Here is a 15820-nt window from a genome sequence, read left to right on the forward strand (position 1 = left end):
AGAAATTCCGGGACAAATTATGCTTTCCCCCCATGTTCTCCAACCCCCGAGTCAGCAGAAGAGCATAATTTGGCTGGCTGCACATGGGCACACAACGGATGGGAGCTAAGTTGCATTATTGTTAGCTAAAAGGGCACGTTTGGATGGGACAAGTCTGTGGTCATGTTTCACCCTTCTATGCATGAGACAGCATTGGCAGGGAGTGCATATTACATAGAGCTGGACATCCTCTGTACTGTGCTGCTTTCTTGCACCCCTGATAGGATTAAGCTTTCTGGTAAGTATAATGGGACAGATTCTGTGCTGTCCCACCTGAAGGCACAGCCCAGACGGAGAGGGGCAAATGTCACTTTTTGCCATGGTTGAACAGCCTGGATTCTGCCTCTGCTGGTGGCCACTGTGGCCCACTCACCCTCTCCCACCCTGTTGTAAGTTAAGTAGCCCCCACGAGTTCATCTAATTTACCAGCCTATCCTAGGCTGCCTATATTCTGCAGCCCAGAATCCCCTGTAGTGCTGAGTGTATTGGGCATGCACCTTCCTCCCCAGCCTGACAGAGGGACAGCATAGGGCCACCTCCATTGGCCTTATACAAAGCGGGAATTGGAGTAGGCTCCACAGCCTGCTCTAGTTATTGCTAGAGCACTAGAGATGCTGTCTCCACTCCAGAATCTCACAGGATCATACTTCTTTCACCCGGTGCTTTTAAAATTTCCTGATATGTATTTCCCTGATTAGTGATCATAAATTGTAATTGAAAACTGCCTTTCATTTACTCCATGTAAGCAGCTATTTTCTGGTAAACACAACAATAATCATTCATAAATGATGATGGGACATTACTAATGTAGGTGTTTAGTTTGCCATGCCAAACCAAAGGAATTTCGTTTGTGAAACATTCAGTTAAGTTTAATAAGGGCCACATCTTCCATTGGGTAGAACTGCACCTCCAAATATACATGCGTGCAATTGTGCACCTATGTTTGTATTTACATATTATCCCAACTGCATGCACAATTACTGTGATAATGCAGTCATGGTAATTATGTGTATTTGTGCACAAAGGTAGGTATGTGATAGTAAGTGCCTGTTTGTACCTAGACCTGCATTTTCAAGTATTTGTTACTAACTGTCTGATTTAAATATACCAAAACAAAGGCATTCTGAACTCTTTAGTGCCTTTCTGTTTTCTTTTTCCATAACAGTGCAAAGTTAGATGTTATTTGTAAAGAAATTCCTAGCAAAACCTACTGTTTGTGCACTTGATAGAATTTAATCTCGAAATATATTTTGTTGGAATGCTGGTGCTACATGAATGTATTTAATTCAAGGCATCTAAAATATTTAACACATGGGCAGAGTTCCTGAGCTGAATGAGAGTTTTTATGTTTAGTGTGCTTAACTAACGTTGTGGCTATCTGTTTTACTGAAATAGCATTTTATATTAGTTCCCAGTCATTTTAATGACTCAATCAGTGTTTTGGAACCTACATAACTTTCTGAGCCACAGCATGTATTTACTTCAGACTGGAGCTAAATCATACTAGCCAGTGCATTGTTAACTTTGTCACCTCAGTTAAGGCAACTATAGCAACCCCCTATGTAGGCAAAAAGGAAGCTTTTCTCCTTTCTCTATGTTTTATCTAGTTACAGTGGAAATGTGTCTACTGAGAGTATGGTATTGGACTTAATTGCTTTTTTCTTGGATCTGTGAACAAAACATCTTTGTTCATTAATCATTACGCTCTGTTTCTAGTCTTTGGTTTATTTAAAAAAAAAACAAATAAAGACACGAAAATCAATATGACAGCATTTGTGTGTCATTAGTTTATGATTTGTGCTTTGATTTTCAGACACTCTGCTTCTTGAACAGCATGATTACACTAACAAATAGCATTGCAATTATTTTGTTATGTAACTTCAGTTAATGGCATTGGGAGTTAATGGAGTATATACCCTTAAATCCTATCTCTGATTTTTTTCCCCCTATAGAATAAAATTTTCTTGCAATATCACTAAATAATCATATAATGAGACTGTTTAGGTGCTTTATTGGGTATAATTTTAAACATCCATTTTTCTTACTCTTGGAAACTGACCTGACCCATTTTGGGAGAAGAAACTGTCACCTCATAAATATCTAAGATGTATTCAAAGTGTGACCTGGATTGGAAAGTAGGGGGCTCCAGAATCTAACTCATTAGTCATAGAAAAATGTAGCATATTCACTCGACTTCCAGCTTCCTCTGGAATTCCAATATTTACCTTTATTTTAAATTGTAGGTGTCCTCTTGCAAGTAAGGCTTTGATGTCAATAACTTGGAGTCAGGCATGGTATAGGAAAGCACTGTGCTGTGCAAGTCTCTATGTGCAGCTGAGCTAGAATTTAGTGCTTTTCTGATTTGGAGTGCCTCATGATGTCAGAGACTGAGACATTTGTCAAGCTGTGAGGAGCTCAGATTCAAGGGAAATCTCCATTACATACTAAACTTGCCTTTTTCCATATAATCAAGACCACAGTGAAAAAACAATGTGGGAGTGGTTTGATCAGGAGTGTAAACAAAGGGTAAAATCTTGGCTCTGCTGAAGTCAGTGGTAAAACTCCCATAGACTTCAAAGGGGCAGGATTTCACACACAGTCTTATCGCAGTGTTCAATCCAGCCCAGGCTGGCAGGCAGAAAATCATTATGTGATGCCTGTTTGGTGTCTTTTGTGAAAGAAGTTAGTGACCTCTGTGACCAGGTCCTAGTGGACATCATGAACTCACCACATCAAATGGAGTTACTTGGAGCCTTATCAGGCAGACCAAGGGAATAGTGGACATGAAGACAAATGTACTTTCTCACTCAGAGAAGTGGTCCCTCCAGAACAAAGGTTGTGGCACATTGTTAAGATGGTTGGTATATTTGGTATATTTGGTTTGGTATATTTGGTTGGGATGCTTCTATTGTTATTCCCCCTTCTGTATCTTTCCTGTAGGTAAATAGAGGACTTTACTTTCCAGAACTACTTCTAATGAAAAATTAAATTCACCTAAAGTATTACTTTCCCCACACCCTGAAAAGTCAGATCAGAAGTGGTGCTAAGCACTTCAAAGCCCATTGATTTCAGTGGGAATTATGATGTGCCATCATTCTTAGGGTCAGGCCCAAACACTGACTGGTGTGAAAGACCAGAACTTCTTTAATTCACTGTGTATGGAGACAGGAAAGGTCACTCTGAAACACTGAAGTGAGACTGAGGAGATCTGGATTTGGTTCATGCTTTTCCCACAGACTTCCTCTGTAACCTTAGACAAGTCGCTTAAGCTCTGTGCCTCAGATCCCCATCTGTGACACTGAAATAATTGTAGTTCCATTTCTCACAGGGCTGCTGTGAGGATAAACTCACTGTTTGTGAGGTGCTCAGCTCTGCCATGGTGTGGGCTATCTCTGAACCTAAACAGAGGTTTCTCTTCTCTCCAAAGAACAATGGTTGTTTTTGTGGTGTCAGCACTCATGCACTTCAGAAAAAAAAAGTGTATCAATAGCAAATAAAGGACTCCAGACTAATTATTTTGCTGCCAATTATGAAAGCAATTGTGACATGCCTCACTGTCTTTTTTTTTTTTTTTACACTGTGCACTTTCATGGCACTGTAGAAAGAATTTAATTTTAGACGTTTCAGTTGACAGAGACATCCTGGTGCCAGATACGTATTTCAGATCATTGTCATTATTGTGCTCTATTTTTAAGTTCAAGTGCCAGCCAACCTAAAGAGCACAGCGTGCGTCTGTGCTGGATGTTATGCATGTGTTCTACCAGGCTGAAATCTTCCCAGCCTTAGCACGACACCACTAAATTCACTTTTATACTTCTCTGCTGTGGCAAAAGAGAAACATTTTAAAGGGTATTTTTCAATATCAGAAAACAAGGCTTGGCATGAAATCCTTGCTCCTTCCCACACCCAGAGATATCCGCTTTAGGCGTAGTCAATTGTTAAGATGCTTGCCTATCAACAGCCTCTCAAGAAAGAATTTTAAATGGTTTTGTGACGTCAAGGGGGCCCAAGAAAAAACAGTCCATTGCCAAGTTAACTCCCTCATTGAAAGCACACAGTAAGGAACAGATAATGCAAAAATGAAACCTTTTCACACAATGGCTGATCAATGACACACTCCTAGCATCTCTAATAAGCCAAAGAATTTATCCTTGGTTGTAGGGTAAGGAAGTTACTAAGGAAGATGAGCTTTCAGAGAACGACCCTCTAATTTACACACTTAATGAGGAGCCAAGTAAATTGCACTGCCATTGGCTCCTTGTCTGGGCAGAATGTCTGAGGATAACATGGAGCATGGAAAGGGGCCTGGAAATGCAGTGGCTAGGTTGCAGCCAGCAAGAGGGAACCATTTAAGCACAATGGACAAAAAATTGAATCTTTTGAGTGAAAAGGTAGATAAATTATTGAGTTCCCAAGAAGACCTGAATGGCAAGCTACAGAAGGTGAACCGAGGCATTGACGACCTAGGAAAGAACATTGACAAGTTAACAGCATCCCAAGCATCCGCTGCTGAGACAGATGCAGCAAAAAGAGGCCTGAAACCTGGGGACAGCGTTCGCCCATTTGAGACCGAAAATGCGTGCTCAGAAATGCTGAAGCTGATGAGAGCTACACAGCAAGATGCCTTGAAGCACAGGGAGAGGCTGGAAAAGATAGAAAAAATGGTTGATACTGTGGATAAAGTCATTACATTTGTGGGAGAGACATTCAAAAATTCTAAAGTAGTGGATTTCATTCTGAGAGGCATTGTACCCTGGAAGAAAGGGAGTCTGGTTGAAATCCTCATGGAGGTTGGTTTTATTTTACTGTTCACGATCCTTTTCTTGTTAAGGAGAAGGGCTCCAGGCTTTCCTGTTAACTTTGTACATAATGCATGTGTGTGTTCAGGCTTTCCTCTCTCAGTAGTAGGCATAAGAATAAATGGTATAGGGCAGAAAACATGATAGGAAGGTTTCAAATAGGTGTAAAGACTAGGTCTCTGCATCAAGGAGTTGACAATTTAAGGGCCAAAATCTGCCCTCAGTTACATCCTGGCCAATGACGTCCAAGTTAGTTGCGGAATCCAGCCCTAGATGAAGAATAATAAATAGTTAATGTACTGTGAAGTGACAGAATGGGATTCTGTTTTCTAACTGATCATGACAATTTAGGCATCAAGGGCCAAAATCTGCCCTCATTTATGTTCATACAATTTCAGTAACTTCAATGGAACATGGACCTAATTCTTCCCAATTACATCTGTGCAATTCTATTGACTTCATCGAACCATTGGATCAATAGGGCTGAGAGTGCAGGACACTAACTCATAACCATTTCTTAATTATGAAGCATAATGGGCAGGAAATGGTTTATAGTGTCAGTAGGATATTTTGGAATTCATTAGTTTTCTTTTTAAAAAAATGAACTGGCACTTATAATGAATATCTGTTGTTTCACTGAGTCTTGTTTGTCATCATTCACTACTATTTGTGTCCCATCATGAGAAACAAAGAATAATCTGCACAATGAGGTGTTTGTGGGACATGGTCTCATTCCTGGGGGTCTCATAACATGGGGTGGTAAAAACATTATTGCATTAGGAATGACTCTACTTGCAATGGAATTATTTGAATACTCTGTGAATGCTCCTGGCTTTATAACTTGAAAATCAAAAATCAAATCAAAATAACTTGAAAAAAACAACAATTAAAATATATGGGTGGAATGTGAATTTGAGCTCTTACAAAAATGAGACTGTAATAGACCTCAGTATAGATCAGGAGGGTGTTGTGCCAATTTTCAGATACAGCTCTAACAGTCCATCTCTATACAGATATGAAGAACCACTACTCTTTCAGAGGCTGACAATTGAACCAGATTGTGAGATTTTTTTTTTGGTTAAATTTCCAGTGGAAACTGGGTTGAGATCACTGAAAAACCCCGTCAGACATTTACATGGTGCCAGTACTTGCAGTCTGTTCCAACTGAAGTGTGGTACAATAGTAGGAGACATGAAAAAAGCGTTCTAAAAATTGATGTGCTTTAGGTTTAAAGATATGATTATTACTAGCACTTGCAATGTTCTTGGAACTATGTAATACCTGGAGACAGCTAGGATCCTGCTTCATGGGGTGTACTCTCCAAATTCGAAAGGCAAGTACATAGTACACTAGATGGCCAGGTAAAGAACAACTTCAAAATGGTAAACTAGTTTTTAAATTTCTTTCTTTGCTACATTCACTGAAAGACTTATTGGAAGAAAGATATTTTTAAGAGGGATTTTGAAGGTAGCATGGCTGTGATGCACGAGAGACAACTCATATGTGGTTATAGTATATTATAGGAAAGCAAAATGAAAAGGAGTACTTGTGGCACCTTAGAGACTAACCAATTTATTTGAGCCGAAAGCTTATGCTCAAATAAATTGGTTAGTCTCTAAGGTGCCACAAGTACTCCTTTTCATTTTGCGAATACAGACTAACACGGCTGTTACTCTGAAACCTATAGGAAAGCAAATACATATTGGACAGGTGGGCAACGTTAATTAACCAGCCACATCCCTTCATTTGTGTGTTGCTGTATACATTGTAAAACTGGAGCATAAAGAACTTAATTTAAAACCCAAAAGGTTCCAGAAGGCTTTTTGCACTACAGTTGCAAATAAAATAACCAGTTACTTGCTTGTTTCTGCTTCCTAGCCATCTCTTTATGATAGTGCACCATATAGCAGAGCAGTGGTTTTATCCAGCGTTACTACGTGTTCAGGACAGATGTTGAAAAATTGGAGAGGGTTCAAAGAAGAGCCACAAGAAAGATTAAAGGATTAGAAAACTTGACTTATAATGATAAATTCAATGAGCTCAACCTATTTAGTTTAACAAAGAGAAGGTTAAGGGGTGACCTGATTACAGTGCATTAGTATCTACATGGGGAACAAATATTTGACAACTGACTCTGGAATCTAGCAGAGAAAGGTGTACCATGATTCAATGGCTGGAATTTGAAGCTAAACAAATTCAGACTGGAAATAAAGTGTAAATTTTTAACAATGAGAGTAATTAACTATTGGAACAACTTACCAGGAGGCATGGCAGATTCTCCATCACTGACACTTTTTAAAATCAAGATTGGATGTTTTTTTCTAAAAGATCTGCTCTAGGAATTATTTTGTTGAAATTGTATGGCTATGTTGTGCAGGAGATTAGACTAAGGACCATTGTGATCATCTTCTTCGAATTTATGAATCAGTGACGGAGGGGGTCTTATGTTTTTATTTTTATAAGTAGCTGCTTGCTGACACAACAATAGGATTCAGTGGCGTCTTTAGGACTGTTTGCGTGAGAATGCAGGGTTGGCCTCAAATTCATAAAATAAGTAAATGTCTAAAACTTCTGACTCTTGACTTACAAAAAACAATGCTGGAGTGTGTGGTACATGGCAGTCTCGCTTGCAGAAGGGGATTCGACAAGAATAAAGATCCCCACAGTGTCACCATTGTCATGGGCATACTGAGTGTTTTAGTTAAAAGTGGCAATGACATTTGAAAACTTTTTTAGTGGAGGGTGGAGGGAGAGGGAAAAAAACTTATTATACTATGTCAACATTGGGGTATACAAGGTCAACACACATAGCACCTCAAACCCTTATGCTAATATTAATGGGACTTGATTTTCAAAAGGCATGTAACTGGAATTGTGTGTTCAAATATATAGGAGGTTCAGAAGCTCTTGCTTGTTGCCACACTCAGTAGTTGGGTAGGGTAGGAGACCAGGTCAATTCTCCACTCTAAATTATCCTTTCTCTGGTTCAAATATTTAATATTTTCCCAGCCAATACATGTATTTTCACTACTTTTTGCTGTTCTTCTATGGTCTGCATTATCATTGGCTAAATATTAGAGCTAGGATGAACAGTCGACGTGGTTTCAACGTGTCTTTTGTTAAAGAAAGGATTGGGTATCACCCAGAAAGCATTCAACAAACATTCGCCACCTGAGATTGGTGTCTCTTCAGCCAGAGAAAGAGATGAACCTAAGCCAAAAATAATTTGGATCTAGATTTTTCAGTACCCCAGAATTCAGGTCAATGGGCTGGAGCATGTGGGTGAGTGTTTGCAGGATTGGCGCCCAATGGGATAGCCGCCTGTCTATATTACTTCACTATGGCTTAATGAATGGAAGGTCCTTTTGGGGGTTACATGGTAAAATAACATTAAATGTGTAAAGAGGTGCAGTTTATCTCTCCGTGAGAGCCAGAAGGGATGAAACCAACATTTTCTTCATCTGGTGCCTCCCCTGTCTTAGATTAAAAACTATGTGATAGAACTGTATATTGGAGAAAAATCACCCCAGGTGTAGTTTTGGCAAGTAATATTTTTTGAGACCTATGAGCTAATTTATTATTCCACAAGATTTTGCTTTAGAAAAAAGATTTAAAAAAAATTGGTGGATGTGACCCAGGGAGTCCTTGATGCCAACTGGCAGAGGGCATTGGGGGGTGGTGGTGGTGCATAGGGTTTTACAGGGATCCCCTAGGAAATATCTATACATAATAGTTCACTGAATGGTGGCATGTGAAGTCATGAACACAAGTGGCCCACAGCTTGCCATAATCATAGCTAATGTATGGATGGATAATATTAAGGAATTATGTGTCCACACTAAAACTTATGCTCCGAAGTCTCGGAGTTTTAGCATGTCTCCAGGAGGTGACATACTTTGGAAATGTTCCTTTCAGGCAGGAGGTAACGGACACCTATCTCCCTGTCTGGTGGTTTGTGTATTGTGTCTTGAATGCGTCACAGTGTATGCCTATTTATATCCTGAGCCACAGGCAAAATCAGAGATTGTGAAATCTGCAAGATGAAACCAAGAGCGGGGGGGTTTGTGTGTGTGTTCTGCTTATGAAAAAAGAGAAAGAGGATTGTTCTGTTATATCTTGGGCTGCCAGGAAACACACTGAATCCTTCACCTAGAAGGCACACTCACAGCACGTCTTTCTCATGAAAGAAGGGTCACAGCTAACGTGGCTATAAAGTGCTGCAAGGATTTGGGGTGAGCCTGACTCCACAAGACATGAGTATCTAGTTAATTAAATCTAGGCTATAGAATGAATGTTATGATTTTATGTCACATGTAACTATTTGTTTCCAATACTGCTATTTGCTGCAATTTAAATCTCTATGCTTTGTTTGATACACTTATACTTGACTTCACTATAAACATATCTAGAATCATAGAACATCAGGGTTGGAAGGGATCTCAGGAGGTCATCTAATCCAACCCCTGCTCAAAGCAGGACCAATCCCCAACTAAATCATCCCAGCCAGGGCTTTGTCAAGCCTGACCTTAAAAATATCTAAGGAAGGAGATTCCACCACCTCCCTAGGTAACGCATTCCAGTGTTTCATCACCCTCCTAGTGAAAAAGTTTTTCTTAATATTCAACCTAAACCTCCCCCACAGCAACTTGAGACCATTACTCCTTGTTCTGTCATGAGCTACCACTGAGAACAGTCTAGATCCATCCTCTTTGGAACCCCCTTTCAGGTAGTTGAAAGCAGCTATCAAATCCCCCCTCATTCTTTTCTCTTCTGCAGACTAAATCCCAGTTCCCTCAGCCTCTCCTCATAAGTCATGTGTTCCAGTCCCCTCAACATTTTTGTTGCCCTCCGCTGGATGCTTTCCAGTTTTTCCACATCCTTCTTGTAGTGTGGGGCCCAAAACTGGACACAGTACTCCAGATGAGGCCTCACCAATGTTGAATAGAGGGGAACGATCACGTCCCTTGGTCTGCTGGCAATGCCCCTACCTATACATCCCAAAATGCCATTGGCCTTCTTCGCAACAAGGGCACACTGTTGACTCATATCCAGCTTCTCATCCACTGTAACCCCTAGGTCCTTTTCTGCAGAACTGCTGCCGAGCCATTCAGTCCCCAGTCTGTAGCGGTGCATGGGATTCTTCCGTCCTAAGTGCAGGACTCTGCACTTGTCTTTGTTGAACCTCATCAGACTCCTTTTGGCCCAATCTTCTAATTTGTCTAGGGCCCTCTGTATCCTATCCCTACCCTCCAGCGTATCTACCTCTCCTCCCAGTTTAGTGTCATCTGCAAACTTGCTGAGGGTGCAATCCACGCCATCCTCCAGATCATTTATGAAGATATTGAACAAAACCAGCCCGAGGACCGACCCTTGGGGCACTCCACTTGATACCGGCTGCCAACTAGACGTGGAGCCATTGATCACTACCCGTTGTGCCCGACAATCTAGCCAACCTTCTATCCACCTTACAGTCCATTCATCCAGCCCAGACTTCTTTAACTTGCTGGCAAGAATACTGTGGGAGACCGTGTCAAAAGCTTTGCTAAAGTCAAGGAACAACACGTCCACCGCTTTCCCCTCATCCACAGAGCCTGTTTTCTCGTCATAGAAGGCAATTAGATTAGTCAGGCATGACTTGCCCTTGGTGAATCCATGCTGACTGTTCCTGATCACTTTCCTCTCCTCTGTGCTGTGTGTCAAGCGGAGCAGTGATCTGAGGTGGACCTGGTAAACTGGGGTACACTGTTTCTTTGGAAGCAGCAAATCTGAATACTGTGAGTGTCCAGTGGACTTGGGCTGGACACTCAAGGAAGACACTCGGAGGGCTTGAGAGTTGGGCAAGGGGTGCCAATTGCTAACTTGTAGGGTGACAGCAGGGCTTGCGAGGTCTAGAGGGTAGTGCCGGTGCAGTTGGAGAGCTGATTCAAGGAGAGCACAGACAAGACTTCCTCACACTAATGGCAGATGGTGGAGAGATGCCTCACATCCCTGGAGCCCCAGGAAGCCTCATAGAGGGGGAAATAAAGAAGCAGCAGCAAACTGAGAATGCAATGAAGCTGAGTCGTTACCACCAATTTCATAGTGTGTAACTGCCTCCACTGGTAGAGAATTAGAGGGACCCAGTGGGAAATGGACATCTTTAACTTTGTTAATTAATTGTGTATTCAATTGTATTTTTTAGACTAAAGATCAACCTGAAGAGAAGGGTGCGAAACCAAAGCATGTATCTAGCAACAGAGGAGTCCAGGCTGAAAGCAAAGAGTCTTTGGAAGGTATATGTAAGCCTGTATGTATGATAAACATATCCACTGTGGAATTTGAGATAGGTTGGGAAGAGAAGATTCAATATTCTCCTATATATGTAGGTACTACTGAATTATCCCTTTGTAACTAAGTACCTGGACTTATCAAGTACTCAGAAAAGCGTGTGTTGAATGTTTGATACCATCACAAAAAAACAACAAACAAAAATACAACTCCCTTTCCCAAAAAAACCAAACCGCCAAACCAAATCCAATAGCAACAGTTCATTAAAATGAATAGCAGCCATTATCTTTGTTTGGTTAATGCTGTATTTCTTTGCTTTCGCAGTTGTAGTTAGCTTAATTAAAAGAGAGCAATGTCTGTTTGGAAGACACCAGGGATACAATCGCAAGAACACAAAGAAAATCTGTAAAGTCATAGAGGAAAAAAGCACGTGAAGAAGCAGAAATACAGATTTATTTTTGAACTGGGAATGTCTCACGTGGTCAGCGAAGATATTTGCAACAAGTCTCAGGGGATAGGGTTAGAAAAGGGATTCAGACCTCAGACCTTTCAGTCATCCATTGTATCCATTGTTATCAGTGGAGTTACACCGGGGTGAATGTGACTGTGAATAGTGCCCCGTTACAGTCACCTCCCCACGTCACCAGAGGCTCCTCTCAAGCATGGCCAAAAATTGTCTTGGTTTCTTGGCTTAGAAAATAACATAAACTAAAGAATCTGCTGCTCAGAATTCTGACTCAAAAGCCCTCAGTACTTTTGGGCTGAGGTGTTAAACTAAAAATTAAACAAAAATCACATTGATTTCTAGGGCCTGCGCAAGTAGAAACCTAGATGAAATGGAAGTCATGTCCCATCTAGACTGCCCTTCCTTTTTATGCACCATCACTAATAATTAAGAGCAGTTGCAATTATTGGAATAGCTCCAGTGGGGACCAAGAAACCCTAGGGGAGAGAGGCAGTGTTCTGAGTCTTAGTGTCTCCTGGAAACCTCCTGTCCCAATTTGCAATGTCAGTGCTACTTCTTATAGTATGGACACTGGGATGGGTGTGCCTTTTGGGATTTCGGAGTCCGAACAACATGTCATGTTGACCCATAGAGTACTTAAAGTCTTGGACGTCCTTCAATTGACTCTTTATCAATTTTCAGTTTGCAGTGTTGTTGTAGCCCTGCTCGTCCCAGGGTCTGAGAGAGACGGGGTGGGTGGAATAATGTCTTTTATTGGACCAACTTCTGTTGGTGTAAGAGACAAGCTTTTGATCTTCACAGAGCTCTTCCTCAGGTCCAGTCAGGTCTTCCTACTTATCTTCCTTTGTCCTAGGGCAGAGGTGGTAATTGCCTACTTCATTTTAAGTAGTCTCCTTCAACACGTGCATGCCTAACAACCTGTCCTATTTTGTATTTAGCATGGACACTCTGGTTACCTTCCCCAGAGCTGAGGAAGGACTCTGTGAAGCTCCAAAGCTCATTCCTTCTACCAACAGAAGTTGGTCCAATAAAATATATTATCTCACCCACCTTATCTCTCTCTTATCAGTTTGGTTTTTAGTTATTCAGAAATCCAGTTTCTATTTTTACTTTTACCATTGCTGAAAAGCTAGCAATGCAAGTAAGTAATTTTATTAACCTGCATGTGTCAGTGTCAGAAATGTCAAACATGCTTCTATTAAGCTTAAGTCTTTTTTGTGTGTCTTTTAGTCCTTTCACATGAGCATCATTGCCTAGTTTCACTATGATGGTAGGTTTTTGATAGAGTCCAACATCCCTGGCTACCTCCCTATTTTTTACAACCTATACCACTATGTAATATTTTTTCTTGTGTCAGGGGAAGGCTGTGACATTACGATAATACTATTTCTTATTTAGAGCCCAAAGGAGAAGAAAAGTTGGATGAAACTAACGGAGCATGTGAAAAAGTAAACTCTTTTGACGCTGTAGTCTCCAAAGTTGACTCCAGTCCACAAGTTAAAGAAAGGACAACACAGCTGCAAAAAATAGCAGGTTCTGGCAAAACAAATAGCTCTAAGAATTGTCAGCCACAAAAAGGCACTGGAATTAAAGCTTTGATTCCAAACCATGGTCTTCCCTTCATAAATCATGGCCCTGTGGGGAACAAGAATGTTACTGCTGAAGCAATTGATATGGACAGAGCACCAGGACTGGAAGAACACCACAGAAATCCTATCACTCAGAAATCAAAAGAAAGTGAAAACAAACCCTCTACATTCAGTGCTATGTCCATGGAAGCCGTGCCATCCACATCAAAGTCTGTATCCAGAGCAGGGTGTGAAGTGATACGTACAAGGTAGTGATCTAGTCTGTAATTCTCTGTGTGATCTGAAACATTCCATGTGTTAATAATAGGCAAATTATTAAAAGGACGATTCAGTCTTGCTCATATGTGAAACCGTAGGAAGAAAAGCCTTGTTAGAAAAGGAGCTTGTGGAACCATGTAAACAGTTAATCTGAAGACGAATTAGGCCCAGCGTGGTGGCTTATAAATTTATACGAAGATAATGTTTGTAGATAGAAAGTGCTTGATAAGCGCTAATTACTAATATTACACATCTGTTCTGAGTCAGGGAGGTTTGAAATGGGTTTGCTCTACGTGTGTCTCATTTCCTTGAACCTTGTAAATGGCTGACTCCTTTCTAACATGGATGTTTCTATAAATATCACACATGGGGCTTAATAGGTCTGCAAGAGGAGTCTGCCATTGACTGAGGATAGAATTTTTTTAGTGTGTGATAAAATTTCAGGGCTTGGGCAGGTTGTTCAATCCCATGTATAATAGTCCTTTGCACACCTCAAAGAAGTCAGTATTTTTGGTTAGGTCTGTGACCACATGACCCAGCCCATTTTAAGCATTGGCCATACAAAGATGTGAGCAAACATTTCTTTTTCTAACTTTTTTTTCTCTTTAACATATGACATATTTAGTATCAGATACCCTTTTTTGTCCTTTTTTTTGGTTAGGACTTTAGAAAAGTTCTGTGATTTAACTTGCAATTGCATTATGGGAAAAAAAATGAAAATGGAGATCCCATTTTTAAAACATGTCTGTGCATGACCATGCATGTTCAGTTTAGGCTCATGTACATTTTTGTGTATACACAATTATCCCGATGTGCAGGTACACAAGTCAGCATTTGAACACAGACCAAAAACTGACTGCTTTTTTGTATGTGTGCATTTGAAAATATTCCTTTTAAAATGCATTCTGGTGCCTTAAATACAAGACAGGCACTTTATTCTCTAGGTAGTCTTTAGTTATTTGTGCAATTTACAGGTATTTTCAGGTGCTGGAGTATTCCCAGATGAATGCAATACAAGCATATTAAGGCCTTGTCTACACTACAGGGGGAGATGGATCTAAGTTAAGCAACTTCAGTTACGTGAATAACGTAGCTGAAGTCGGTGTACTTAGATCTACTTATCATGGGGTCCACATTACGTGATGTTGACTGGAAACGCTCTCCTGTCTACTTCCCTTGCGCTTCTCATTCAGGTGGAGTACAGGAGGTGACGGGAGAGCGATCTGTGATTGATTTAGCGGGTCTTCACCAGACCCACTAAATCGACTGCCAATGCATCGATCGCTGCATGTCAAACCCCCAGTAAGTGTAGACAAGGCCGGAGACTGAAGAACCAAACTAATAAACTGAATGGAAGTGGTCTTGGTCTACTTCTCAGTACACACAGATCCACATGAGAAAAAACATCTTTGCAAATGGCAGCAATTGGCACCCCAGTCTTAGAAGAAAGGCTAAGCTGTGGCAGGGCTTGGAGACTATATTTCCCTTTACCTCTAGAAGAGGTCCAGTGTAAGGATGTGGCAGGGCAGAGTGGGGGAAGCTTGCATTTCCATAACCAGTTGTGTGGCTAAGTAAAAGAAGATTCCAGGAATGTTATTCCAGCACATTTCCCAAATTCACATGATTGGGGTGTGGGAACCCCCTGAACACAAGGGCTGTAAATGCAAAGGAAGTGTGTTTGTTTGATGTCTCGATAAACTTCACACAACATTTCATTATAATCAGACTTAAAATTTACTCTGCATTTTTATTCTTAAATAACAATGTGAAAAGAACATGCATCTTCCTACACTTTATTTATGGAGGAGTTTGTAGTCAGGGTGCCTACAGAGATATTTTCTGTATGTGAAGTCTGAATGAGTGGGCCAAATTCTGCGCTTGGTTACATGGGTGCAGCTCTCATTGAAGTCAATAGGCCTCTACAGAAACGTAAAAAGAACAGAGTTCCAATGTTTGGAATTGTTAGAGAAATGCCCAGGTTTTCCTGCCAAGTTTAGACTTGTCTAGATAGTCATAGCAATGTTTGCTCTAAGCTGGCATCAGCTGACTTATTAGCTTAATACCACTGAACTACAGATTCTTAATACATTTGTCTAGGCTGATTTCCCACTCTGAAACTTCAAGTGCAGAAGGTGGGGCCTGCAAGGATTCTAAAAATTAATACTGGCCACTCCAGGCTTGTATTAAACTCCCAAGGTTACAGATTTTCTCTGACCTTGGATGGGTAGATGCTGCCACCACCCAACTGTAAAAACCCCTTTGAGAACCCAGGAAGGTGCACTTGGGAATTCCTTCTTGTGGGGTACCCTGAAGCCCTTTCACGCCCACCCCCCGTCCGGGAAAGAGCTGAGAAAGAAAACAAAGGAAATCAGCTGTTGCCACAGACTAATTAAACAACATGT

The 15820-nt window shown here is 40.9% G+C and overlaps 1 protein-coding gene across 1 annotated transcript in view; it reads left to right on the forward strand.

The window, feature by feature from the left end:
* Positions 1-4310: 4310 nt before the first annotated feature.
* MYLK3 (myosin light chain kinase 3) overlaps positions 4311-15820 on the forward strand; it is a gene marked incomplete at its 5' end in the record, with an annotated part of 39362 nt that continues 27852 nt past the window's right edge. The window contains 3 exons of the mRNA XM_084644159.1: positions 4311-4829; positions 11020-11110; positions 12970-13408. Coding sequence (XP_084500285.1) covers positions 4311-4829; positions 11020-11110; positions 12970-13408 — 1049 coding nt within the window. The remainder of the gene's footprint in view (positions 4830-11019; positions 11111-12969; positions 13409-15820) is intronic.

Source organism: Lepidochelys olivacea (assembly GCF_965140295.1).
Source record: "Lepidochelys olivacea isolate rLepOli2 genome assembly, chromosome: 12".
NCBI classification, from domain to species: domain Eukaryota; kingdom Metazoa; phylum Chordata; order Testudines; family Cheloniidae; genus Lepidochelys; species Lepidochelys olivacea.